The sequence below is a fragment of the Empidonax traillii genome, unplaced genomic scaffold, assembly GCF_003031625.1.
Source record: "Empidonax traillii isolate 1590-97213 ecotype Southwest subspecies unplaced genomic scaffold, ASM303162v1 scaffold27:size3997909, whole genome shotgun sequence".
In the NCBI taxonomy this organism is placed as follows: Eukaryota; Metazoa; Chordata; class Aves; order Passeriformes; family Tyrannidae; genus Empidonax; species Empidonax traillii.
Window position 1 is genome coordinate 1396445 of NW_020955220.1, and position 27855 is coordinate 1424299.

A 27855-nucleotide genomic window follows, 5' to 3' on the forward strand; every position below is an offset into this window, starting at 1 on the left:
TCACTAAAAATAAAAGCATTTAATATGGGGTTTTCACATGAACACACAGAAAGGCAACAGTCTGCAACAGTACTTACATAGCATATATAAATAAGGACAAAGATTAAAAATACTTTGGAAACGATAGACTCTGGGAACAGTTAGCGGCTGCTCTGGGAAGAAGCATCCTTATGAGTCATTGCACAGGGCAGACAAATGAGACACATTCAAGCATGACTAAAACTCTCCCGTGCCTGGGAGACAGTGTGAACACATTAGGACTGCAACAGCTAAGGTCCTAAAGGCCAAATCTACCATCCTCAGCATAGGGAGCACAGCACCCTACAGCCAAGGGCACCAAAAGCCTTCCTGGGACTGCCCTGTCTGAAGACAGCATCCAACCCTTTGGCAAATAAGGCATCTGACACATGCAGAATGCCTGGACGATGTCCCATAGGTAATTTTTCAAAGAGTTAAACAAATTTCAGCTGTGCCAGGAACCAGACAGAGCCCCTGAGCTAGAGCCATCACTAAGGGAAGACAGTAGGGAGTTATATTCCTCTCATCTATATGGGAGAAGGGTATTTAGTCTTAGGAACAAGACTGCCTTGCCAAGCAGACACCCATACAGAGAGATATACCCAGGTAAGTTAGGGACAATGGGAAGAAGAGGAATGAACAAATGCTTCACCCAGCAACTGCTCCTGATGCAAGAAAGAGCAGAGGTAGCAGGACCAGACCCAGCTCTCCCTGTACTGCCACTTGACCTTTGTCTGTGCCTCTTCTCTGTTCAGAGGCAAAGCCAAGATCCCCAGGTCTCTGCTAACAGTGGGCTGCAGGGACAGGGCAGAAGTGCAATCAGCAAAACACACAGTGCCCTTCAGAGAAAAACACATAGACAGCTTCAGCCCCTCGAGGGAATGATTACAGACACATTCAAAAAGCACATACTACTGCCACAGCAAACAGCCTCTGCCCTTCCTCACAGCATCCCTGCCAGCCTGGTCCCTGAAGAACCACAGCTCTTTCTTTGCTGTGACAGAGGCTCCTAACACCAGCAACTCACACATCTATAGTTCCACTACCCTCTACATTTTCAAGGCTCCAGCTTGGGGTCAGACTGGGGACAGGTCCCCTCAATAAAGGACCAGAAATCTCCCTTTATACAAAGCAGCACAAAGCTTTGTATCTTAAAAAAAAAAAAAAAATCAGAATTAAAGAAAGTGACAAATTCCAGCTAAGCCACACAGGTCTCCGATGCCCTGTTCTGACAGCTCCAGCCAGTCAGACTGAACTCCCTGCTCATATCCCAATATTCACACCTCCTGTCACCAGTTGTTTCAGAAAGCTGTCAAGAACAGAGCTCTAACTCCTGCTGGCTGCTGGTTCTTAAAGATTAGAAGACAAATATAATTGGATTCCAGAGATTATTTGCTTTGCTGAGAAGGGCTGAGAAGTATTTAGATGGTTCCCCAGCTGATTAAATCTTTATTTCACAGTAGTGACCCTGTGTGTATCCTACCTCAGAGTGCTTGCAGACACGTTCTTGGCAAGATTGGCTTACTGGAGTACTTTAGCTTAACTGCCACTGGCCAGCTGTAATGGGGGTTTATCCCATATCTAGATGGTTTCATCTCATTTCTGCAGCTCAGACCAAAGAGCTGAACCCAGCTTCAGCCCTTTCCCCCAGTTTAATGACTAATGAGCCGAGCCAGTTGCCTTACCAGCCATCCAGATATCTTGAGCCAAAGCCTTTGGCACAATTTGCAGCAGATCACAAGTTAGCTGGAGCCTTCTCTCACCTCTCATGCTGCTCACACTGCTTTTATGCTTTGCACACAGCCACAAGACTCTGCCTGCTCCCGACACCCTAACTTCCAATGACTAGGCTGTCCTGCCCCCGACAGCTTTCTCCAGCCTCCTGCTCTGCTCAGCTTAGCCTCCCTGGGGGAACGCAAAGCAGAGACACCCCTTGCTCAGAATTGTGCCACTGAGATATGAAGGCAGTGAGCAAGGGCTGCCTCCAGCTCAAGCTAAAACAGAGGGATGAGTTTATTTGGGATGCTGCTTTGCCCACTTGAGATGGCATCCAGAGCCTCTCCCCTCCTCCCAGGCCCATCCTGTGCTCTGTACCGTTTGTGCACTCCAGCCCTTTGTAAACAGCAGAGCAAAATGGAGCCCAGAAGAAGCAGAGAAGGGCCTGGCTCCAGAGGAGGACAGCTTAGCTGTCAGGATGCAGGTAAAGGTTGCAGTCCATTGTTCTCACTGCTAGCAGAGGGGAGATAGCAAAAACAAGGCAATGTGTTAAAAACTCAGAGCAGAAAAGCAAAAAAATACAGCCTAGCAACATTGCAGAGAAAGCTGGGAGTGCATGCAGGGCTCTGCAGTGAACAGGGCTCTCCTTGTAAGCAAGCACTCCAGCTCTTCCCAGAGCCAGCAGGTCAGACATGCTGCACAAGTTTCGGTTAGATAGTGGTTTGCCCCATAGTAGAATGAAATATAATTTATATACAGAAAGAAACAAGTCCCTGCAGTCTTTGCAAAGGTCCAGTTTCAAGGGTGCTGCCGTGTTGCTGAGGGTGCCGTGAGCCTGCAGCACTCCCCTCTCAGTGCAGCACGTTATTTATTCACAGCTTGCGAGGCTGGGCAATCCCCACCCATGCGTTGGTGCGAGGCGATTCAGAGGGATGATGAATCCTTGGAAAGCAGGAGGGCTCGCATGCGTCTACAGGATTCCTGTAGCAGAGAATTAGAGCAATTGAATGCTTGAGACACAGAATGCCATGCAAGAAAAAAAGGTTGACATTCTCTTCCTGAAGGGACCCTCCCCTGGTGTCTGCCTCCAGCACCTTTTATCAAAGCACTGGAAGAGGCAGTGAGCAGACAGAAACAAGCACAGCAGTTGGTTGGGCTACACCAACCTCTTGTCCCACTGCCACCCTGACAGGCTGTTAGCACTACCCGGTGCTGCCAGCTTCCCTCTGCTTCCTGCAAGAGCCAGCCTGCCAACTCACAGGTAGAACCCACCTGCTGGGTGAAACCCTTCAGGGTCTGGCTTCCAGAATGCCACCTGCCAGCAGCTCAGCACAGAGCAGACTGCTATGAGCTGGGGCACTGCAGCTGTCACAGAGCCTCGAGTGTGTGCCATCACCTCTGCAGGTGTCAGAGCCCAGCACATCAAATTCCTCACAGGAAAAAGAATTGGGGGGGGCAGGGAGTGTCTCACCTCTTTCCGGCCCTCCAGAGTTTTCAGCTTCGCCTGGGACACATGAGCTGGAGAGCCACATTTCTGTAACTGGACAAGAGAGGGCAATAGGAGTAGAGAGCTGGTGAATGAAGTGGCATCCACAGCCTTCCCTGGGAGCAGTCTGTACCACCAGATGCGTCTATCATCCAAATATACTCTTAGTTTGTCCAAGCCATGGGACAGCCTTACTGCATACAAGCAGCAGGCTCTGTACAACTTGTGGAGGAGGATGAGAGAGAGGGAAGGGGGCACAAGTCAGTGCCCCAGGGCAGAACACAGACAGAGGGACAAAACTGGAGTAGAGGCCCAGTGCTGCCACCCCTGCCCTGATGCTGCCCTTGCCATCTGCTCTGCTCTCCTCAGAGCAGCTTCCCAGGACCTTATTTTGTCATACAAAAGAAACTTGGAAACCACTTGAGCACAGAACAGCAAACAGTTCCCCAAGGACTGATGAAATGAGCACCCAAGTTCACTCAAACTCCCTTCACACACTTCCCCACCAACAGCTTCAGAGGTGCTGGGAGCAGTTTCTTACCAGTTGGACATTCTCTTTGCTGACCCGCACAGGCTCTGGTGTGGTATCCCTGCTCTTCCTCTCCAGGATAACTGGGGTTCCCAAAACTTTCCGCTGTTGTAAGAAGAGAGGGCTGTTGGCTAGTGCTTTGAGTGCAAAGTGAAAAAGAAAGGGAAGGAGCGGGATGCATTGCTGGTAAGCAGTTGGATGCTGGGAAAGAAAAAAGGAAGCCAAGCTGGGACAAAGATTGAAAAGCAGAACCACCTGAAATATCACACCACTAGGCTGAGCCTGCCTGACTGTAAAGGATTTGGTAGCTGACCTGAGGCCCAGGCAGGAGCCCAGCCTGTCAGAAGCAGGTACATGCTGCTGTGGAGCAGCCCACCATGTGCTAAAACCCATGCTAACACGCTAGACTACATGACCAGCTTCCTGTCAGTCCTCATCCCATCTCATCTCATCTCATCTCATCTCAGGAAGCAATCAATTCTCCAGAAACATGCACAGATCCTACACCTATGTGTTTCAAGATAACTACACTTTATACTGACAAGACTTATTTTCACTGTGCTGCCTTTTCTGCCCCAGTAGATCAATGTTGTTTGGCAGACAATACTTTGAACAGTCCCTGCCTTTGAGGGTCTCATTCAATGCAGGGCAAGGCAGAAGCAGAGAGCAACATCAGAAACTCACAGCAGAGAGAGCATGGGTAAGAGGCTGCTTTTACCTTAATGAGGCCGCTGAAGGAGCGCGAGCGGGCACGTCGTGGTGCTGGCGATGTGGGTACATCAGAGCCAGGAGTGAGAGCTGTAGGATGCTTATTAAACTAGGAGGAAACACGAGGGCAGTATGTTACCACAGTTACACCAGTCTCTTACTGCTGTGTGCTGCTCTACCTGCTGTTCCAGAACTCAGTTTGTCTCTTTCATACCCCAGAATGGAGGAGCAGCTCAAAGCTGCAGGGATAAAAAAGCAGAGGAAGGCCATATTTCCCACCCAGCATTACAGGGAGTTTGGGTGTGAAGCTGCTTTGTGCTGGCTACCAGATTAACCAAAAGCAGCAGGTGTTGGAGCAGAAAGGGGGCTGGGCAGCAGCTGGAGGCTGGCAGCCGAGACTGGTGCTGACCATATCAACCAGCCTGTCTGGAGCAGCAAGTTGTCTGGGACCAAGAAGAGACCAGTTTGTCCACTCCCTGGAGGCAAGAGGGGACAAGACTTTTCCTTTTCTGAGGGAGGAATCTCATCAAGGCCATGATCAGGACTGGAAAACCGCTTGAAAAACAGCTCAAAGCACAGCCTGATGCAGCAAGCTCCAGTATCAGTCACATCCAGGCACATCCCCCTTCCCTGTCTTCTTACAGCTCTGTCCCTTACACAGCCCAAAGTCCACAGCCCACTCTCCCCAGTCCTCCCAGGATTAGGAGCAGCTCTCAAGAAGGCGCTGCCTGTGCCCAGGATTGTGCTGACAAGCCCACCCAAAGGATATCTTTTCTCCCCACGCTACCTGCCGGATAAGCTTCTTCTTCTTTGCAGAGTCAGGCATATTGTGGACATGGCGGAAGAGCTCTTTCAGTGCCTCCTCTGTGCGCTGCTGGGTCTCCTCCTGATGGCAAGAGTCCAGCCGGCTTCGCTTTTGAGACTTGAGAGGCTGCAGCTCCTTGGAGCCAGAAGACGTCAGCAAATCCAGGTCGTCCTGGGAAAGCGGAGACAGCAGTCGCTTGCCATGCTTTAATCCCAAAGAGCCACCCATCTAAGCCAGGCTAGGAAGAGTCTCGTGAGCTGCCTCAATACTAGTGAATGCACAGGGCTGTGTTTTCCCTACCCTTCTGCAGCAGCACTGCACCAGCAGGCCCCGTGCCAGGAAAAGGTGACAGCAATACAAAGGTGACCCCATTGCTTCTTCCTTCCCCTCCCAAATGCCAGCTGCAGAAGCCCTTCCAGGTTTGAGAAGGGTCAATGCAGCTCCTTGCAACACATCTTCCCTCTTCTGCAGCTATATGAGGCAGGGAAGTATTTGCTAGCAAGACACAATTGTCCCAGTGGAAGCAAGTAGCCTTTATCCCAGCACTTCTTCCAAGAAACCTGGCCACGGCAGCAGGCATGTCTGTCTGTTTGGAAGGCACAAACCCATCAAAGGAGCAGGTGCTGCATGTACTGGACACAGAGAGCAGCTTTGCTCTAAACAGGGGCCAGTAGCTTGCTTTCCCTGTGCTTTTGATTAACAGATGCTTCAACTCTGTCCAATTTCCCTAATGCAGCCACCTGCACTACCACACCATATGCTTCCCTCGCTCCTGCCGTCTGACTGATCCTCTTTCATGACTTGGTTTGTTTGCAGCTTCTATCACTCACAAGGATCCCTTCATAGCATCACAGCCTCTGCCCTCTAATGGAGGGCACTGCGTTCGCTGGCCTTACCTTTGATGTGTGGGCTCTGGATCCCAGATAGTGCAGCCTGGCACACTCCCGGATGTACACTGGAGCCTGTGACGATGAGCAGAGAACAGGCCAAATGTATGTTTAGCATGTTTGGCCTTGAGGAAAGAGTGGCCTCAGCAAGAGCTGCTTTTCAACCATACCACAGAAGCCACTTATATCAAGACTCAGCCACTTAGGGAAGACAAAGCCATGGAATTTCATGTCCTCAGTGCAGTCCCTGTTCACAGTTTCACAGTTCACATGCAGGCAAACAGCAGAAGTGGAACTCACAGTAGGGAAAAGCTCCTGTGAAACCCTGCTCTAAGTAATCCCCCCAGCTCTCAGCTGGCCAAGCAGGGGCCTGACAAAGAGGGCAGAAGGGAACTTTCTATGGGAGGACTTTCTGCAGAGAGCAGATACCTAGTGACCAGGAAGGTCCTGAGAAGTCAAGAGACTGCCTGTTGTAGAAACACTTCCTGGGAGGAACCTGAAGAAAGCCTCACACTCCTGGCTGCTCTACAGCACCCTACTTAGAGCTAGTCAGTGCCTCTAACAACAGTGGGCTGACTACTGTTTGAAGAAGTTCACAACAAAACAAGACAGTGTATTTAGGTATTCAGCTCGTGACAGCACTCAGCCAGGACAAGTCCCTCTCCTTATCCTGCAAGAACCCTAGTGCAGCCCGGTGGGTACCTGTCCCCCAGGAGCTACGTTTCCAGCTGGGCAGCAGGTGCTGGTGTCCAGCAGAGGGGAGTGTTACACTGCACCATGCTGCTGACCTGCCCAGGCAAAGCCATCTCTGGGGTTGCCTGCCCAGCAAAGACCTCCCTAGTCACTAAAGGAACAGTTTCTTGTAGAAATCCTCCTTCTCCTACTGCAGAAGAGATCCCTCAGAATATACACTTGACCCCTGGAATCTTTCTGGACGGGGGGCATTCAGTCTCCTGCTGACAGGGGCAGGGAGAGCAAGACCCCAAAGCACACTCACCTTGAAGAGTTTCTGAGAATGTTTGATCATGAAGGTAACCCCATTGTTCAACTTTGTGATATTTTCCTGAAGGTCATTTGCTGTCACCTGGCAAGAGGACACAGCCAAAAGCGCATTCATTAGAAGGGGAGGAGGAAGGGTCTCTGCTGCCCTTGCTGTTTCTGGGACATGGACACACAGTGCCCCAGCAGGAGACCTGCTCTGAGGTGACAGGCAGACAGGGTTCACAGCACACCAACAAGCAGAGTTCACAGAGCCAAAGCTGCTCTTCTGAGAGGAGAACCCAACAATTCTGTGGCCAAACAGTTCACCAGCAGCACAGAAGCTGGAGCTGACTTTCTTTAAAAAAGCATAACTGTGCTGTTCTTTCAATTTTACTGAAAAAGATGATGTCTAAACTGCAAAAGAGACCTATGTCTGGACTGAACACTAGGACTGAATCCTGCCAGGAAGCTTCACCTCTCCATCACAGTCTCGAACCCTCACATCCCTGTGTCAATACTAACCTTCCCATCTTGGTTCTTCCCCTGCCAAGCCTCTGCTGTCTATATTGCAATATCCCACCCACAGATACCAAGTCATTGCTCACATTTCTGGGCCATAGGATGTGGGGTGCAAACATGAGGGCAAGATTGTGGGCAGACATCTTGTTCTTGTCCTGCTTCTTGGCGGTCTGGTAGAGCAAGTCCAGGAGCAGTTTGAGCAGACTGCGGTTGGGAGCGGGAAGGATCAAAAACAGCAGCTGGAGGGCTTCGATTTGGCGCTCTTTGTCTGGAGTGCTGGTCTTATTCCCCTTCTCATCAAACAGTGTCAAGTCTGCCAAATCACAGGGCAGAACATGAAGGACATACATTACCTTTCCTGACAGCAGTCTATGGCAACCAGTTATCCTTCCCTCTTCATATTGACATTTCCTACAATCCCCTACACACTTCTTGGCCCTCCACCTCTTTTCCCCCCAGCTCCCAAGCTCCCCACTGAATGTGTTAATCTGTGCTACTCCTCCCACAGAACAACAGAACTGCTAAGAGCTGTGATGGCTTGAAGGCAATATGGAGGAAGTTCACATAAGGTAGTTCAATAACAGTTATTAAGTACATAGAAACCACAACTTGCTCAGGAGAACCCCAGACATGAAACAGATGGAGACCCAGGTTACCAATGTGGGCTTTACTCCTCAGTTATCTAGAGAAGACTGGCTAGACAGACTTGGTCTGATTCCTTAGGATTTTCAGCTCCGGTCTTTCCACCATCACACTGAGATGGCAGGAAGATTCCTTCTTACCCTGCCTTTAAGGAGTACCCTTCTGCAGGCTAGTGTGCTTTCTAGGGGGCTAGCTCCAGTCCTTCTGCTCATCACTGCCACTTGCTGCTCACTCACCTGCAATTTTGAGGTGGGCATGGAAATGCTTGTGTGTCAGCAGTGGCTCTGGTAATTCACCCAGGAACATCTTAAGCAGGGTGGCCACATCATTGGAATGAAACTCCCCAGAGTCCAGGTCAATATCTGTACCACTGTTCAGAGCGTCCTTTAGGATCTGTTGCCTGATGCTGTTGCCTGGCACTCGAAACAAGCCTTCTGCTCTTAGATCTGCTTGGCAGAGGGGAGAAAAAAGGGCACTGAGTAATCAGAGGTTGATTCCCACCTTCTTACTAAAGCACTTCCCTCCTCTTTCCAGAGCTTGACAGCAAACCTCAGTGAAGTGCCTTCAGAGATACAAAGATATAACTTCAAGCTAGCTCACATCAGTAGAAAAAGTCCCTGTACAGAGGGAAATAAACTAACATATCTGTTAGGCAATTCTGGGGAATAGCCAGCCAGTGCAGTGCTGAACTCCCGACACTGGAGAGATTACAGCTTTTCTTTCTGCACCTGAGGTGGGTCAGTCCCATCCCCTTCCCCCACTGGGATTGGAAGACAGCAAGACAGAGCCACTTACTTTTGTGCAGATACTCAATTAGCTGGGAAACCTGTGCAATGCCTTCTTCTGTCAGCGGTGAGCCAAACACCACCCCTTTCTCTGCAGAACAGAAGACAACATGTTCAGGCAGCTCAGAGCCCAACAGACACAGAAATTAATGCTTCCCAAAGAACAGGATTTCAGCATGCAAAGACCAGTGCCCCAAAATACTAAGGGTGAAGGTCACAAGGACCCACACACACGTGAGATACCACAAACACTCCAAAATAAGACACTTCATCTCACCATGCTGTACTTACATGGGCTTCATCATCCCTCTTCTTACCTCAGTTTAATTACAGTTTTTATCAGCTAAAGCAAACATTCTCTAGCCCTTGAAAAGAAAACAACACCAAAACAGAAGCTTCAGTTTTAAATGGCATAGAATCTGCATGCCTGGACTTAATGGGAACAGCGAAGTGGGAAGGGCAGATGTGAGAGCCTGGACTGCCCAGGTGCCTTCCGCACTGGCACTCTCCACGCCTGAGAAGGAAAGTCCAGATTCATCCTCACTGTGGCTTGACATGAAGTGGAGCAGAACAGAAAGAAGAGCTGCAGCTACTAGTTTATGGGAGAGGAGAACAAGCACTACTGGGGAGATGAGACATGATCTGACTGTCTCACACTGGCCTCCCTTTCAGGGATGGGTAATCCCTGGAATTCCCTCATCCCAGTGAATCTCTCTTTCATGTCAGCTGCTCTAGCCTGAGTAAAGTATGAAGACTGAACAAGGAAGAACTAAAAAAAAAAAAAAAAAAGGAGAGTAGGTAAGCAATGAGCTGGGGCCCTTCTCCATAGGGAGCACTGACTGATCCTCTCACTTTTGGAGTCTGCTCCCATGTCATGGGGTTGTTACAGATTGGATATCAGCTGCTAGCTCCAGAACTCCACTAAATAACACAGGCTACAGCCCCCAAAGGTGGAAGCAACTGAGCTGAAAGGAAGGAGATCCCTGCCTGGAAGAAAACATTAGAGGAGAAGCCCTTTTAACTGAAGGGCATTTGTTGAATCAGTGCAGAAAACTGTTCTCATCCAGAAAGGGACTTCACAGGTAAGATGGTGATTATCCAGCAGGACAGTGTTGTCTAATAAATGCAGCCTTGTTAGTGAATAGATTTTTCTGTGAAACACACACAGCCAAGCATGCTCTGTCTCTCAGAAAGCTGAGACAACTCCCAGGGGCTTCACTGACAGTAAACAGAACTCTGAGCACCACAGTTCTTCCCTCAGATGCACGTAGGTTTGGACTGCAGCTGGAGACAAGATCCTGGATAGATCGTAGCACAACATGCTGACTGGGACTGAGAACTGGAACCAGATGCAAAACTGATTTGTCCTACGCTTGCACTCAGGCTTCAAAGAGCCAACAGAGTCAAGAAAAGAATATTTCTCCCTTCTCCATGACCTGACTAACAGGAGCATGGGTCAGTTCTGAGGGCAGGCTGGACATTTGCACCATTTGCACTGAAGATTTCCCTCCTTTATTGTTACAGCTGATAGCCCAGCAATCCAAGCAGTGCACTGGCTGGTCTGATAAAAGTTATCTCTGCTGTAAGCTTTGTCCTGCCTCTTCTTTCCCCCCTGCCACAGCACATTTTGATTTTACTAGCTTTTGGTCTGTTGTACTACAGATCTTACTGCTCTGTGGTGTTGATGCTCCCAGCATGTGGGAGAGACCTGGTTAACCCTATGCTCTTCTCTAGCAGCCTTCCCGTGCAACTAAATTTATTCCGCCTGAAGAATGTTCTGCTTTCTTCCAGGACTTCTGAAATACATGGTAAGCCACCAGGAACTCCAGCCTCCTGTTAAATCAAGAACTTTCTGACCTCACTCTGATAAAGCACATGCTTCAGTCTTGCAGGAGAAAGGAGGCAAATGTGAGCTCTTGATCTGCGTGCAAGATCTGAAAGGTATGAGTGCAAAGGGAGAGAATGGTTGGCAAAAGATTCTTGTCCTTGAAGAAAACTAAACTCATTAGACATTCAACAGATAGAATCGACAGTGGCCAGGAATAGAAGAGGAAAATACATCTTCTTGAGACATGCAGGGCCTGACAAATTTGATTTAGTTTTGAAGTCAGAAGCTAGTATCTGAATGAGAATTTGATTCTCAAAGAAACTTGAAAGACGTGTCTGGAGAACGGATGCTGCGTTACAAAGGCTTAGATGTTATTGTATGACTGCTTCTGAAACTAAGCAGCAGCATGGGACTGAGTTTCCTGATGCTCAAAGAAGTTGTATTTGCAGTTTGATCAGCTCTGAGCTCTGTGGTCATTGGCCTCTGGCTTTGAAGAAATAAAACCTGTTTGTTCTAGCTGGTCTATAACATGAAGAAAAACAAATGATGGCTCCAAGATGAAACACACAGTACACAAAACTGATTTTCTCTGTAGGCACAAACTTCTTTTTCTCAGAGTTTGGCCAAGGAGTTCACAGACAGTGCCTGTCAATGCCGGGAGACGCTGCCATTGCAGCCTGGGAGTGCAGCCAGCAGACTTGGAAACATCTGCTAGCTGTAGCTGCAGTGAGACACACGGCCACAGAGACATCTGAATGGGAGAAGGCAGAGCTCTTGGGGAAGAGAGCTAGCAGGAGATGTCAGGTCTGGTAAGAGCAGTGCTCCAGCAGAGTACAGATAATTTAAAAAAAAAAAAAAATTAGCCAGATAGAGAAGGCTCACCAGCCCCTGCTGGAAAGTTTTGACAAGAACATGGAGGTTTCCAAACACATTAAGAAAACACTTCCAGCTTGGTTACTCACTTGCTTCTGTTTGTGAAGTGGCAAGTGTTTGAATTTAAGGTGTCCTGCTACTCTCTGGGAACTGAGGCAGGAGCAATAACAGGTATGAGCACCATCTAACTGCAGGTTAGGGGCAGCACGAAGACCTGTTATTATGGAGCAGCAAGGTGAGTCATGTCAATATTAAGTAGTTCTAACCTAAGGATGCTAAAAGACTTGATTTACAGTATTTTATTTTCCCAGGGTGTATGTATCTAATAGGATTCCTGCTGGGTGAACCAAAAGTGGAGGGCTGAAGCCAGCACCTGAAAATTCTGCCTGAGCAGTGGGGCTGCAGTGCTTGTCCTTATGAAATACAACAGAGGAATAACTTTGGTAAAATCAGAAGCACTTAGAGATACTATATAAAGGTTAAAGACAGAAAAAAGCCACTCAGACATAGCAATAACTCCCTTCTCGGAGGTATTCACAGCAGCAGAACTGCTCAGAGGAAGGGGAGGACTAATCAGAAGTGTTCAACCTTAGGCTGCCAACATCTGAAGGCAGCTCCTTACAGCTTCTCTGCCAGCAGCCCTCCAGTCTAAGCTAGGAAACCAGAGCTGAAGAGGGATGCGAGGTGCCCAGATGGAGTCAACTTCTGTCTAGATGAGTGAGGAAGTTTAACTGAACTTATCAGAAGAACCAGGTTCCCCTCGAGTGTAGACAGAGGTGGGAGAATGCACACCCACTCCCCCCCCTCCCCAAAACCACCTTTTTAGTTACAACAAAACAGAGTGGTAAATGCCAGCCATTGAAGAGGAGAGGATCTGAACATAACAGTGCTCAAAAGCAGATCTCAAACTTCTAAGGAGGGCCTGGGGCTAATGTTTCATAATCAAGACAGCTGAACTTGAAAGAGAAGATAAGAATAGTCAGTTTACCAGAAGAAAACTCCAGCTGAATCCTTGTCTAAGAGAAAAAAAGAAATATGTCACCTCCCAGGGTTGAATCTGAGCTTAATCAGAGTCAGTCTGCAGAGCTTTGTCACTGACTCACTGGATTTGGATGTGGATCTGAGCAGCACTAGTATTTGGATGGGAGATGCTTACAGATTTCTGAGCTGCACAGTGGGCAGCTGACCCACTGAAGCCAATCTGACATCCACCACAGCAATAATCCCCAGAAAAAGATACTCTCAAAGTGCAGGGCATTTCTAGGCTCAACCCTGTGGCCTGTTTTGCTCCTTTGTAGAGGTGGCATGCTCAGAGATTACAAACCTATAGTATTAAGCATTCCACATAAGCTCAGAGCAACAGGCTGAAAGTCTTGTAAACTCCACGTAACAGATGATGACAGCATCACCCTAAAGGTGGGCACCAGACATCATGCCATACTCACCCTTGCGCTTCAGAGACATCAGAGAACGAAAAAATCCAGAGGCTGTGTTGTTTGCCCCAGGCAGCTTTGGGTCCTCCTCTCCCATTAGCTGGGCCAACTCTGCCCCAGGCAAGTCAATGAGCCTGGTAATGTTGCTGACAACCAGCTCTGTGAACACCTCTGGTTTTTCATGGCGCAGCTTTTCCACAAAGAAGTCGGGATTGAAGATGATCGGCTGGCTGCGGAAGGAGGAGTCATTGCAGATGACAAAATTGCAGATGGCATCACTGGGAAAAAGGGAAAGAGGAAAAAAAATACAGTAACTCTTCATCACTTTGTTTTTTACAGGCAGCTGGTCTGCCCTGAAGGAGACATCTGCTGACACAGGAGCTACCAATCTACACCAACAGCACTGTCTGAATTTGGTGAGTGTTCAGCACAGCACAGTTACATTTCCCCATGGAACAAAAACATTTCTGGACTGTTTGTACAGCACAGTCCAAGACTAGCACCTCCATAGCATGATGATGACATGTGCAACACATGGCAACACCCAACTAAAACTTCCACTGCATCTACATCTACTACTAGTTTCACTGTATCTACATTCTAATAGCTCAGGCAGGTATGACACCCAATATTTTACATTAACTTACCACTCTAAGCCAAGAAGAAGTTTGGTTTTATCTCCCTTCCTCCCCATAAATTCATTCCCAGTGGCCTAAAAGTCTGAAACACAATCTAAATTTTTTCATGGCCAGCTTACACTCATCAGTTCCCACTGTTGTTACCTCATCCCTACCTTCCTATCAACAAATAGATAGTCCCCCGTCCTGGGACTTTGTTTTTGAGATCATAAACATGCAATAACATGAATCCTCAGTTTTGCTGCAGATGTGGTCAAATGCTCCCAGGTGACACATTGCCAAATCTTTTTGGTTACTGCCCTCTGCCAGCTATGCACTATGAGTCTGGAGCAAGTGAAAATTCATTGGCATGAGCCATGCAAATCAGTCCTTGAGGAATCCCTAGTAACCTTTCCCTTAGAACATCTCTTTTCAGCTCATCCACATCTTGCCTCTTCTTCATGCTGTTCTTTATCCAACCTCCCTATTCTCTAGTGACTCCTACTTTCTCCATTTCATAGATTGTCATGTGGCGTGAGAAAAGAGATGCACCCGAAACAGTGCTCTCCTAAGGGTTATTTATAACAGGTACATAGCCCTACCAGAGGATAGGTAGATTTACCATGTCGAAAATCAAATTAAGGAGTTATCAAAGAGATATCTCATGTTAATCAGAGCTCTTAATGCTCACACTTAACTCTTATGCCAATTTCCATCTACTTCTAGGTCCTCCATTACCATCTTCACACCACTGTTTCAAACACCTTCCTGCTTCTGATGTCAAGCCCACAGGCTAGAGTTGCCTAGCTTGCTTCTCCCACCACTCCTTTACTTAAAGGTGAGGGTTAGTGTCATTCTCCAGTCACGAGCTACTGCCCTGAAGTCATACTTGGCTATAAAGTGTTAGCCTGGCCCTGGGAATGGGTGTGCCAGTTCTTCCAGGGCTCTGGGTGTAGGCTGCCTACCCACCCGTTTACACACTATGTGCTTTCACTGTGTGACATTCCTAATCCTTTAATCACCCTTAGCCTCTTATATAATACTTTCCTTTCCACTGTTTCTACATCCATCCTCATCTGTGAGCTCTCATTGGACACCATTTTCCAACAGCAGCTGCCACAAGTGCAAAGGTACTAAGAGACCCTGTGCTCATGCAGCGGGGATCACACCAGTCCCTTAAGGTGTGGTATGGCACCTGGGCCACAGAGCACGTGTTCTGATGAACACCCCCAAGCCCACCAAAGGCTTTCCCTCCAAAACAAGCCTTTCCATAGAAGACTGGAGCACCTTAACCTTTCTCTCCTCTCTGCTGAAGGGTGGAGAGCATGTCAGCGTGTTTGGGCCATGCTGGATATATCCAAGCTCACCGTCCAACATGCCTGCCACCGAAAGCATTTGCAACCCACTGAACATTACGTCCATTGGCTCAAGCAACAGAACACTTCAGCGCCTACTTCAGAGATCTCAGCAACCTCCTGTTCTGATGTACATCAACAGTAGGTCACGATGAGGAGGACATCAAAGCCCGTACTGCCAAGTCACCTGAATTCCAGCCCACCTCCATGCAGCATCTGTGAACCCAAAAGTTTTCTGAGCTACTGCTGTACATTTTTGACCTGAAAGGCTATCTCCAGGATTTTCAGGATGCGTGATCAGAATAAGAGAATAAAAGCTATGACTCAGGCTCCACAAGGAGAAAGATACTTGCTGAAACAAGAGGAAACCAGGCTCTCAAGCAGCACTCGCATCGTGAGAATCCATGCAAAACCCCCTCCCCTTGCCACTGCTCTCCATGGATGTCAAAGACGCCTTCAAGAGGATGGAAAGGAAGAAGGTCTGCAAGGCAGACTACAAGGCAATCTGCCAGGTCCTCTAAAATTTTAGAAAGCTCTCAGAGTCTCCCAGCTGCATGGCTCATAGTGGCCTAGCAAGCACGTTGCTGACTCCAAATGGGGGCCATTTTTTTTCTGAGCAGTTCCCAGCCTGTTTTTCAGCAGTTTGTTCTCTGCATTAAATCAAGACCAGAACGCAACAACTTGGTATCAGCTGACAAAAAGCAACTGCCAATTGATCTGATCATATTCGCATTTCATCGCACACGTCTACAATGCACAAACAAGTGCCAGCTCTGCCCATAATGTGGAGCAAGCCCTTTGCCTGAAACCCATGACAACTCATTCTGTGGCAGTACAGATCCTGAGAAGGGTTAATAGCAAGTGTATAGGCCCAGTGACCCTGCCTGCAATGATCCGTGCACTGTTATTCACTCGCTAGCAGTTTTGTTTCCCCACAGAGAAGATATGCAAATACTTTGCAGCAGTTACATCAAGCATCACAGATTATCTCTTCTGTCTGACAATTAGATATCTAGATTCAGAGAAAGAAAATTAAACAATTTTGTCAACTAGAACTGACTGACATGACTTCTCTTCACAGTCTGTGTTACAAGTCGCACAAAGTTTAACAACATTTAATACAAAAATAAATAGAAAAAAGTAAATTTCTTACATGAGTGCTGAGAGCTTTTGAAGAGGCATTAGGAAGCAGAGACAGGGAAAAGAACTTGCTCCTTGTTTCCAGCAACAAAAGAAACCTGCCTGTCCCAGCACAGCCTATGCAAATTCCACGCATGCTACGAGACACAAGGGCGCATTATTGGGTCTGAAAGGCCCCCTTGGCACACACTGGGCATCAGCCTTCACACAGAGACAAAACAGAAAAGAAAAGCTGGACAAATTGATTCATGTCTCTTGCCAAAGGCTGCGTAGCTGGAGTTTAACGGCAAATAATTCCTACATAGAAACCGGGGTTTTGAATTAGGACCAGCGTGGTATTAAGTGCTCTCCACCTGTATCCAAGAAGAATCCACAAAATAGCTCCAAATCTACCCTGTGTTTACCATGAGTAAAGCCATGCAAACACATTCCCAACAGCATCCAAGCACAACCGATGTTACGGCACTTGCAGGACAATAGCCGAGTCCCTTAACTGCACAACCCCATGCCCAGAAACCTTGCTAGAAACACTTTCTGCTCCTGCCTTTCACACTTTCAGATCGTTTCAAAGACAAAGCACATAAATTGGCCCCTCCAGAGCTGGAAACACCACCTGGCCATTGCTCCTTGCTACCATTACTGTGCCAGCATGGGCTGTTCATCCACTTCAGGATACCCCATTCCATGTTTCTCTGGATTCCCATCCAGTTTCCCTGCCTGGTGCAGCTGGGACCAGCCTTGTATACTCTTATTGTGGTATGGCACTTCAATGAGCTGCTTAATTTTGAAAGGTCACTTTATTAGCAGCACTTCCTCGCACAGAAAATTTGCCTTTGTATCATTATTGCTAATCAAAATGGAAATGTGAAGCAAACCCCTATTTCTGAGCAAAGATAAAGCCCCCACTGGCTTTTCACATAATCACCCTGCCAATCCTCGCTGCTGCACACACCATAACCTTCATAAAGAGCCATGTGCCCCATCTGCTGTTTTCATGTCAAAAAAGGGAGATGGATGTGCTCTACCTACACTCGCAGTTTATATAACAGCAGAAAAGTGGAGACAAACATGTATTCAGGGGGTCTCTTGCCTTTTTTTTTTTTTGCTTTGCTTGCAATTAGAGTTACATTTTCTATATGCTGTGATCTCAGATTGCTTTATGACACGTCAAAAGACGGTAAAATAAAGGAATAAATAGCTTCTTATCCAATCCCATGAATAAAATCAAACCTCAATGAATAATAAAACCTTGTAGTAATAGGGTTGTGATTAAGACAGCAGATTAAAAAAAATGGGTCTTATATTGTGCTGAGATTCTTGCCATTCTAGTATCTTTCAGAGCCAAAGCCTGTGATCCCAGCCAAGTCACAAAGAAAGCTGTCTGTCACACACAACGTTTTTGCTTCAGGCATGACAGCCCCATCATTTCATGGGGAGTGGATGGTGCAGGAGGTCAAAATCATGATGGATCAATTAATCCCTAAGGTAACTAGATCCAGGCCAGGGAAATGCCTTGGAAACCAGGACAAAAATGAGACTTTAACTGCCAAAACCTGGTGATGAAACCTGTGGTGCCAGAGCTCTGCAAGCAGGCAGATTACCTCATGTGACAGCAAGCTTGCATTTGGATAGGTGAGACTGAGCTGTTTAGTGGCTTTCACAGATTTGACATTGTTCTAAGTCCACTCATGTGAAGGAAGAAAGAGGTTCAAGCAACATGAAACAGAGCATAAGGAAAACACAAGTAAGCCAAGAGAAAAGAAAAGGAAGTGATACCTTTTGGGCAAGGCATTAATTGTGTTTTTCTAATCAGGAAAAGTAGATAAACTGCAAGCTGCAGATTTCAGAGGAATCTGATATACCTAATTCAGGGGCAAAATCCATCTCCAGTGCCATTTTGCACAGTTGGTATGTCATCACTAAGGCACCTACACTTCAGACACAACCCAGTAGACAAGTTTTACCATACAGGAGTAAAAGGATTAAGGAGCTTTTGAAAATTAGGCAGATAATACCAAAAAAATCTCCCTCTATAATAATAAAATCTTCAGATTATAAGAAAAAGCCAGACTTCTACCAAATACTGAGAGCAGGGCGATAAGCAGGCAGTGCTGAAGAACACAAAACATGAACAATTCTTTGCCTGGCTAAGCACAAAGGGAGACAGGACAGATGCGCACAGGCTCAGATTTCCCCAGGGAGGGAGGAGTAGCATCATTTCCTATGTTGTGCCAGAGTAAGGAATCAATTAATGAGGATGTCTAAAGACAGTATTTCCAGAGCCAGATAGGAGCCATCCCAGATTTTGCAAAGAGATGAAAGAAGCATAGTGGAATTATATGGAATCATTTTAAGTACAAAAGGACTAGAAGAAAAATTATTTCCTAGATTAAAAAAAAAAAAAAAAAAAGTAGTTTAATGGGAATGGACTGCAGAGACATTAGAAGGGACTTCACATTTAAAGTTGCTTTGAGGACTGTACTTCAGACTGACATTCTTGTAAGATGGTGTAACAAAGATCACATTCAGGCCTCAGACTTGGCACCCTAACTCTTCATAGGATTACTGATTTGCCTCTGAAAAATGTCAGGAAAAACACGCAGCAATTTTTGCCTGGGGTTATACTCATAAGGTCTTCAGGGGCATCCTTCTGTGATGAGTACACAGTGAACTGCACAGTGGGTGCTGATCCTTGCCTACTGTCTCTAGCTTTGAGACAAAAAAGTCATATGAGATAACACTGCCTTTTTAATTTTTGCTTTGCTGTCTTCACATTTAAATAGCTTACACAGAGTGATTCAACCTTTTGGCTATGGGAACCAGACATTTATATACAATTTAAACAGCCAGGATCTGGGGAAGAAAGCTGCTATTGAGTGATGGCAGCCTGTGCTAAACAACCTGGAATTAATGTAACTCCTGGCTGTCTTTTGGACATTGGGTAAATTGGTTATCCAAGTCACTGCTATCACCTATGAATTCAAATTCTGTCTCTGTAAAGGATTCAGACCACAGCAACATCAGCTACACATCTATGAGGTGAACCTGGAGGAGATGGGCCTATCTGGGAAGATAAAAAGGTTGGAACGGATGGGGGGACCATGCTTTGAAACAACTTGAAAATGCAATATATTACCAGCATCAAATAAAACCGCAGTAGCGAGACAGCTTGATATATGTGAAACAGCAAGAAATTTACACTTCGGCATGAAATTTCTCAAGTTTGACCTGAGTGAATTCTTTGTGATATTTTTAATAATAGCCACTGGAATATTTTAGAGTCGATCAAGCAGTACTTCAATCAGCCATCACCACAACATCACATGTCTTCTAGTGCTAGGCAGAAAAGAATGGAGAGGAATTAGAGAGGAACCGCATGTTCACTGTGCTGCTCTTCACCAAGTTTCCTTCCCAATGCCACCATCACAGCTCTGGATGCTCCCACACTCTGTGATGGCTCAGCCTCCTATCCAAGACCCTGTAAAAGATGCAGAAACGCTACCACCAGAAATTCAGTAATTTTACATTAAAGATATGGAAGCTCATATGTCTGCCTTAATATCAGAAATACACAGTCGAACAGTGTTAAATAGGAATGCTGCTCTGATTCTCATGGCTGTCAATGCAGTCTAAAGTTTGTGTCTCTATTTTAATATAAACCCCTACTGGGAGCAGCTACAGAAGAAGAGCTTTAGATCCAATCCTGATTTCACTGAAACCAACACCAAAACTGAATTTTTTTAGATGGCAGCAGCTGCCTCTTCTCGTTACTGATCTACTCACTTTTATCACTGTGGCATTGGGAACCTTGGTCACAGCTGGGGACCCCACTGTGGTCGCTGCTGTACAAACAGAACAAAGGCAATACCCTGTCTTTAGAGGGCTGATAGCTAAATCTGAAATGAATGCTGGAGGGACAGAAAAGAGGAGGAATCCCAAGAGAAGAAGCAACACTATCAGTCAGCATGACTGAACTCTGCCAGCTTTTCTGTAGACGCTATTAAAAAGGAGGGCGAGGAAGGACAGGAAAAATAATCAGGTCACACTGCAGACATTTAGAAGAAATCCAGCTTCTGTGCGAGGGGCGACATGGGACTGAGCACAAAGGAGCTGGTTTGAAAGCTATCAGGCAGGGACGGCTGGGACACAGGCTGAGGAGGCAAGAGCTGAGCTCCAGGCGCTGGCTGGGAGCCGCTGGTGAGGCAGAGACAACAAGCCAGCAGTGCCAGGTAGCTGGAGGAGCCTGGCAGCACCACAGGGCACTGTGTGCCCACATCCAGACCCTTGCCAGAGGGCGGAAGGGCTGCAGCCTGAGGAAGCCCAGCAGCCATTTCCCACCACCCAGAACATGCCAGGGAGGCATGCTGCCTTCTCTGGGGGGTCACCAGGGCCTGAGGCGACTGTATAGAAAATGTACTGATATATTTTGTTTGCCCCAGTCATATAGTTAGAACCATGGAAAAACAGTGCCTCTTTTTTGCTTTATTTTACCCATTTGCTTATAATGTAATGTGAATAATGTAGCATAGATCTGAGGTACCGCGTGGGGCCATGAGGTATCTGCCCTCAATGCTGTGTCCAATGTTAAGGACAGGAATTTTAGGCCTTTTCTCCCCGTGTGCTGCAGAATTACCCACCATGAGCTTTGACTATGAGTCTAACAAACTGTAAAGACACGTCCTCTTCCCATCAACCCTAATACCTTTCTCATGTAATCTAAATTTTTTTACTAAATATCTGTCCATGGACTCTTGACAACTTACTGCTCTTCAACTACATCCATATCCCATGTAGGAAGTTTCTTCCCACTTTTGCCAGTTTGGTCCTTAGCTGGGCGGACTTAGCAAAGCCCACACGTGTCTGCCATATCCCTAGAGTGGGCTGCTGGTACTTTCCAGTTGCCACCAATGATAGCATTCCCTTACTCTCCTCATTTTAAAATGTCTTTAACTTCTTTACTTTCCCATTCTGAGTGTACTGGAAGTCAATAAGAGTCATGACCCAGTCCTACCTTTATCTCCTTGGCCTCTTAGCACTCAGAAATCACTGCGTGCACCTCTGACACTTGAAGATAACAGCCCTAGGGCATCCTTCAGAGGCAGGATAAGATGCAATTCAGAGACAAGCAAAGATACACCATGTAGGTGCTTTCAGTCCAGTAGCTCCAAGCTAGTGTCCAGGTCAGAGCAGAATTACCATCTATAATAAGCAGTCCACAACAATCAGGTTTACTTCTGACATGAAAAATCAATCACAAAAAAACAACACAGCAAAGTTAACAAGCTATTTTAACAACCAGTCTGGGAACTCAGAGAAAACCAGCAAGGCAGGACGAGTGTTTTCCTCCAGCTCTCACACATTTTGATACACAAAACTGGTGGGCCTAACTGGCGCCCGGGACACATTTGGGAATCCCATTCCATCAACAGTTAGTACTCGAGCAAAGCATCACAGTGTGAGTACAGTGTGCTGCAGCACTCAGTTGTTTGACTGCAGTTTTTTCTGGACTGAGAGGACAGTAAGACCCAGGTCAGGACCCACAGCCAGCTCCCCACAGTACTGTTGGATGAGATTTTGTGGTTGCAGCCTGGCAAATAGAGGACAAAGGTACTCAGGAACCACAGTTCTTAGTTTTGTTCACTGCACTTCTGTAATTCACAACGCTCTGGAGGTCAGTGAGCAAGCTGCATGCTTGCATCTGTGTTTTGTATCACAGTGGTGTTTGGAAAGGATGACAGCACATCAAATCCCTTCTCATCAGCAATCCTCTGCAGACACCACTGAGTATGTCAGAGGCCACATCCCTTGTTCCAGATGTGTAAACTCTCACAAGCTGGAATTGCGATGAGGAACACCTGGATGCATGCCAGCATTTAAATAAGCTGGTGACATCTGGTCAGGGCTGCCGAGGAACACAGATAAACAGGCTGGGCCCGCCACAGAGCAACACAGCATGCGGTACCAGAGAGACAGAGATGCACAAAGCAGCCCAATTAACTCACCAAACTGAGCAGTGTGGGGGCCTAGGGCTTTTGAAGGGGATTTGGGCAGGCTAGAATGTCAAAAACTGGAATAAAGTAAACAGACACCAGAATTCATATGACAGTAACCTATACTGTCACTTTATGCAACTCTTCCACACTGATCAGATACAGATTCTCTTCCCATCCCACCTGACAGTTCATCTCTGCCTGGATCCACCCAGTTTCACCACAGACCCCAGGGAATAGCTATATATTTATATACTGCTCCAGGGGCTGCTCAAGAGGATGGAGAGTGGCATGTGCATGAGGAGAGCTCCAGGAACCCCTGAGAGCTTGAGGGGATGCTCCCTGAAAGGCTTCCTGCTCTCCAAGGCACGGACAGCCTTATCATGCTTCTCTCCTGTTATATGACAGCTTGCAAGCAGGACGGTAGGAATGCCCATATGGAAGTCCCAAACCATAAAGCTATGTTTCAACCTTGAATATAAGCTTCAGAAAAACAAAAAAGAAAACTAATGCCGTCTCCCCCGAGAAATCCCTGCCTCTGAAAATCAGAGCTGCCACATTAACACTCAAGAAGAAAGGATGTTTTGGCTGGACTCCAAATTATTAGAGCTTTATAGGCCAAAAACAAACACATTAAAAGTTCTTGTAAGCCAGCTGGCAGGCTATTATTTAAGCAGCTTATCATATTCCCTAGTACCTACAGTTTCTGAAATAAAATTTATGAGGAAACTCTAGATAGCCTAATTGCAATTACCTAGCGTAGAGTCGGGGAGAAAGGCCAAGAGCCAGAGAATAAGGGGTTTGCACCTTGGAGAAAAGGGCCCAATGCTCTTCCCAGGCACCACAGTAAGTGTAGTGCATTACCTGGCCAAGAGTGTCAGCCGCAGCCATGGTTCCTCCCATTTCTCTGCCTAAGCTGGTTCCAAGACCCCTGTGATTGGGAACAGGGGAATATATGGTGTCAGTCCCCAGGATCACAGTGCAGGTTTAGTGACAGCGGGCTCAACATCAGCACAGCAGGTCTGTAACTGCACCCAGCAGAGCACAGGGCAAGAAAAGGGCTTCAGCTCCCTGTTCTTGCCTCCAGCTAAAGAACTAGTGAAAAAGAGATCCTAACAAAAAGATCTAAGTCCAAAACAAGTGGAAAATACAAGGCCTCAGTTGTGATCAGGAGCCCAACACAGTGTACACAGAGACAGTATTTCCAAGAGGATCTTGACTTCAGTGCAACCATTTAATATTAGCCAATATTTCCACGCTGCCCCGTCTCCTTCCCATCTGTTCATGCCACTTATTAAACCAACACACACTGAGGACTGCTGACCTTTAGGACAAGGAGTTTGATTTCTCAGCAGTGTCCAGCACTCAGAGCTTCAGTTTCAGACTGAACTGAGTGCCCAGGCACCTTTAAAGGAGTGACATTTTCACAGGCATGTAAATGTGCACACAGCAACAAGGCAATGGCCAAGCTGGCAAGGAGACCCAGCGCTGCTTTGGGCTACGTGGGAAGCAATGCTCCCCCTTCATACAAACAGACAATAAACTGAAGTGTAGCAGAACAAGGATCCTGTTGTCCAAGCCCACCCCAGGCCCTGGATGAGAACAGGACAGGGTGTTACACGCAAACATACAGAAATACTGCAAATGCAATACAGCCTTGGTTTTGGATCAGATGTGCACCTGGCAGGACTTGGACTGAGTATGGGGTCAAACACAAGTTTAGGTCTCAAAAATTCTTATGAGGGCTGTTGAAAAAGGAATGTTTGAGTAAGATTGTCCCCTGCTCCCAGGGTATCTTCAGAGAAAAGTAGCCATGTGTTCAGACTTGGCTTTAACTCTGAAATCAACAATTTTTTCTGCATGACCCTCAGCAAGTCACTTTGACTTTTTGCCATTAAGTCATGTTTACAGTGAACATTTTCCTATTTACAGTAAAATACAGATGGCAATTGTGTGTCCTTTCATAACCTGTTTATGGTATGAGCTCTCGATGTCCAGTTGTGCAGTGACACAGGCCATTTCAGCAAGATGCCTCATGGCTTTTTTCCTTCCACTCATCCCACCCCTGCCATATCAAATGGCGGATACGAGTGCCTGGCAAAGCGTTCAGGCTCTGCTTGAATCAGACCTTGTTAAAAGCCTTCATTAAACAGACAGATGTTTCTCTTTTGAAATTGAGCACTGTGGCACAATGCAATCATCGTTCTCAGTTATGACGAGACAGAAAGAGGTTAGAAAGACCACAAACAGAACAGAGGCCCACACAAATCACCTTTTGTCATGTTCAGTAACATTTGGTAAAGAGTTTAAAACAACTAGCTTTTATTTCAGTCTTTAAGTCAGCACGCTAAAGCTAAAGACCACACACACAGCATGCAAGCTTTACTAGCTAACCTGTACCTCTCTCCAGATGAGAGTAAATGGGGGCAAAAACACACACAAAAAAAAGCTTTGTGGTCTGTGTGGTGATAGACCAGCAAAGCAAGAGATCGATTTGCTAGCGCTACCTGTGGGTGACAAGAAAAAAACTTGTACTTCAGGCTTGTCTTTAACACAATCACTCGCTTGGTGGGAGGGGGATAGAGAGTGGGGGAAGTACATCCTACGGACAACTGCCAGCATAGAAAAAATAAATGCAGTCATTTGTGCTGATCCAAGCCACGTTTAAAATGCCTTATCCAAAAAGGGCGTTTTAAGTATTAGCTGCATAGAGCATACTCCTCCCTTTACCAGGTCCAGCATTTCGGGCAGCCCCTGCTCAAACATGCTGCAGTGAGCACCACCTCTTCATCCCTCCTTCCAGGGCAACTCAGCCACCACAGCAGTGCCGTCAGGGTGGGTCCCACTCAGCAGAGAACAGGACAGCACCACCATGAATCAAGGTGGATATGAGGCATCAGTCCTCAACTGCATTTATTTATCCACAAGAATTGCCATTCAAGTGACACGCAGTTTGCAGCTCCACACCACACACGCAGAGGAATAAAGAAAAAAAAAAGAAAGAAAAAAAGGAAGAGATGATGCAGCCTTTTAACAGTCATCCAACAACACTGTTCCAGAAAGGTGCTCACACAGTCCCCGCTACTTTATCGCCAGCAGTCACAGAATGGTCATGCACCCAAAAGTACCCGCTAAATTATGTGGAGCTGACATCGTTTGTGTATTTGTAAAGGCAGAATAACGCACGCAGAGCGCACAAAGCAAAGGAGAAGGAGGGCTGGATGCGAAGCGAGTCTATATAGTGCCATCACCCTACCAAACCCTGCAACTGCCGAGAGCTCGGCGCCCGCTCTGCGGCTGCAGGAGGGACGAGCCGGCCCGGCCGCGGCCCGGCGGTGCCCCGGGGCAGGGCAGGGCAGAGCTGCACGGCGGGCACGGCGCCCGGCCACCCTCCCGAGGGAACGCTCCCTGCCCGCGGCGGGCGGCTGGAGAAGGATCTCTGCCCTTGAAGCGGAGCGGGCAGCGCTTTCCCGCAATGCAGCACCGGGATGCTGCGGGGAGCGCTCCTGCTCCGCCCGGCCCGCGGGGACACGGGCGCCGCAGGGACACACGGCTCTACCGCGACCCTCGCGGGGCTGCCCGGCGGGTCGGCCGAGCTCAGGAGCAGCCGGGGATGCCGGGACGCTACGGCTCCGTTAAAGCGCGGGGCCCGCAGGCGGCGCGGCAGCGGGGACGGCGACAGCGCGGCTCGCATGGGCAGCGCCGCAATGGGCGGGCCGAAGCGCACCGGCCGGCGCCTGCTCAGCGGCTGCTGCGGGGCACCCGACCCGTATCGCGGCGGCGAGGGGCTGAGGAAGGCCCGCCGCCGCCCCGGGAGGAGGCGCCGGTGCGCGGGGTCCCGTTCCTACCTGCCGCCGCCGGGCGCCGGTGCTCCCGCCGCCATCTCATACCTGCCGCTCCGCCTGCCCATTGGTCCGCCGCGCCTCCCCCTCGGCCCCGCCCCTCGCGCGACCCGCGGCGCCATTGGCTGCGGCCGGCACCGCCCCGCCGCGATTGGCCGGTTCGAACGGGCAACTGCCGGTCCGCGCGCACGGCGGCGAAAACGGCCGCCCGTGGCGCGCGCGGCGCGCTGGGAGTTGTAGGCCGGCGGTGTAAGAGGCTGTGAGCGCCCCGGCACCCTGAGCCCTCGCTGAGCACCAGGGCACAAACCACTGCCCTTTCATTGCAAGGAAACTTACAATGCGACTGACGTACCCCGAGCCTGCAGAGCCCATGCCAAGCGTTCCAAATAGCATAGTTACACCATAACCCCCAACTCACAACTTGCTCTTCATCAAGAAGTCAGAGAACACAGGTGCTAGAAGAGCAGTTTTATTCCCTCTTTTTTTTCCCCTTTGTGGGTGGAAGCACCTGCCTTGCCCCCAGCCAGGGTCCCTGCACACTTGCTGCACTCAGTGTTCAGGTAGCAACCACGGGAAGACAACTTAGGAACAAGTGAAACTGTAGATCAGAGTGCTGAGGGGACCAGGAACTAATCTGGTATTTCTTTAATTGACTAGGTTTTAGCTGGAGTGGTCCCTTGGCGTTTTAAGCCTCCACACTTAATTATCCTGCTGCCAATCATTTCAGCTTAAACACCAAAGTTCTGCTGTTCCCAGAAGGGTTTTCCCATCCCTGCACCTTAGTGTGTGACAGATCCCAACTTTGAGCTGGGGAACCCAAAAATGTACTGCGGTGTTCTTGGAGGAGGTGGTGGTACATCTGGATGTTGCACGGGCACAGGCCCCTGGGGCACATCTGTCCCTCGCAGGGGCATACCACTGTGGACATAATCCAAGGAGACAGCTAGTGATGTTTTCATCTTCTTCCTCATTTTGAGCCTTAAGACTCAGGGTAGGTATCAGTAACTAACCCAGCCCGTACAAGGACCACCCAGCCAGCACTGGGGGAAGCCTGTTAGTCCTGCCAGCCTCTTCTCAAGGGTGCTCAGCACACCTGCAGCCCACAACGTGGAGAACTCCCCATTTGCAGCGGTATCTGCAAGGTAAGAGCCCGTTGTGGCAACGTCTTGCACAAGTGTAGCTAAACAGTGGTATACTGTTGGTGCCCGCTGTAGCCTGTGGGAAGGAGGTGCATGGTTTAATGGCATGCTGGGTGCAGAAATAGCTTTCAGCCACCTCCCAGCTTGAGCAGCAAAAGCCAAGCATCACTCTAGGTCCTCGTCTTGTGCTCCTCTGTGAATAACTGTGAAATATTTGTGTCAGGTAGTTGCTGGAGGCAGGACCCACATCACCCCTCACCCTGCCCCATAACAGAGAGCTGTGCTCAGGCTCCTGAGGGCCCGCAAGGCACAGCTCTGCTCCCTGCCAGGGATAGCTGCTGGTGGGGAGCAGGCTTGACTCGCAGCCAGCCTTCCCAGGCACGATGATGTTTCCTCTCCGAGGGCTTCCATTGCATTACATGATTAATTAGCCGATTAACAAGATGTTGTTGCAGAAGAATCTGTTCTCTGGACACCAGCTCAGGCGAACACCATCCTCTGTGCTAATGAAACTCTTCTGTTCCAGGCAGGCATGCACTAATTTAAGCAACAACATGCAAAT

At 48.1% G+C, this 27855-nt stretch overlaps 1 protein-coding gene across 2 annotated transcripts; it reads right to left on the reverse strand.

Annotated features, from left to right (window-relative positions):
- On the reverse strand, nt 1–26295 carry ARHGAP19 (Rho GTPase activating protein 19). 2 transcript variants are annotated; one of them, XM_027908245.1, is made up of 12 exons: nt 26203–26295; nt 13223–13488; nt 9087–9167; nt 8528–8737; nt 7736–7962; nt 7147–7233; nt 6159–6224; nt 5245–5433; nt 4468–4566; nt 3762–3854; nt 3206–3274; nt 1–2715 (listed from the first exon to the last, which is right to left on the reverse strand). In XM_027908245.1, the coding sequence occupies exons 1-12, from the start codon at nt 26274–26276 to the stop codon at nt 2659–2661; spliced, it is 1518 nt and encodes a 505-aa protein (XP_027764046.1). In that variant the 5' UTR covers nt 26277–26295; the 3' UTR covers nt 1–2658. The 2 variants fall into 2 exon arrangements, with proteins under 2 accessions (XP_027764046.1, XP_027764037.1); XM_027908236.1 differs by having other exon boundaries at nt 26161–26288.
- Between the last annotated feature and the right edge of the window lie 1560 nt (nt 26296–27855).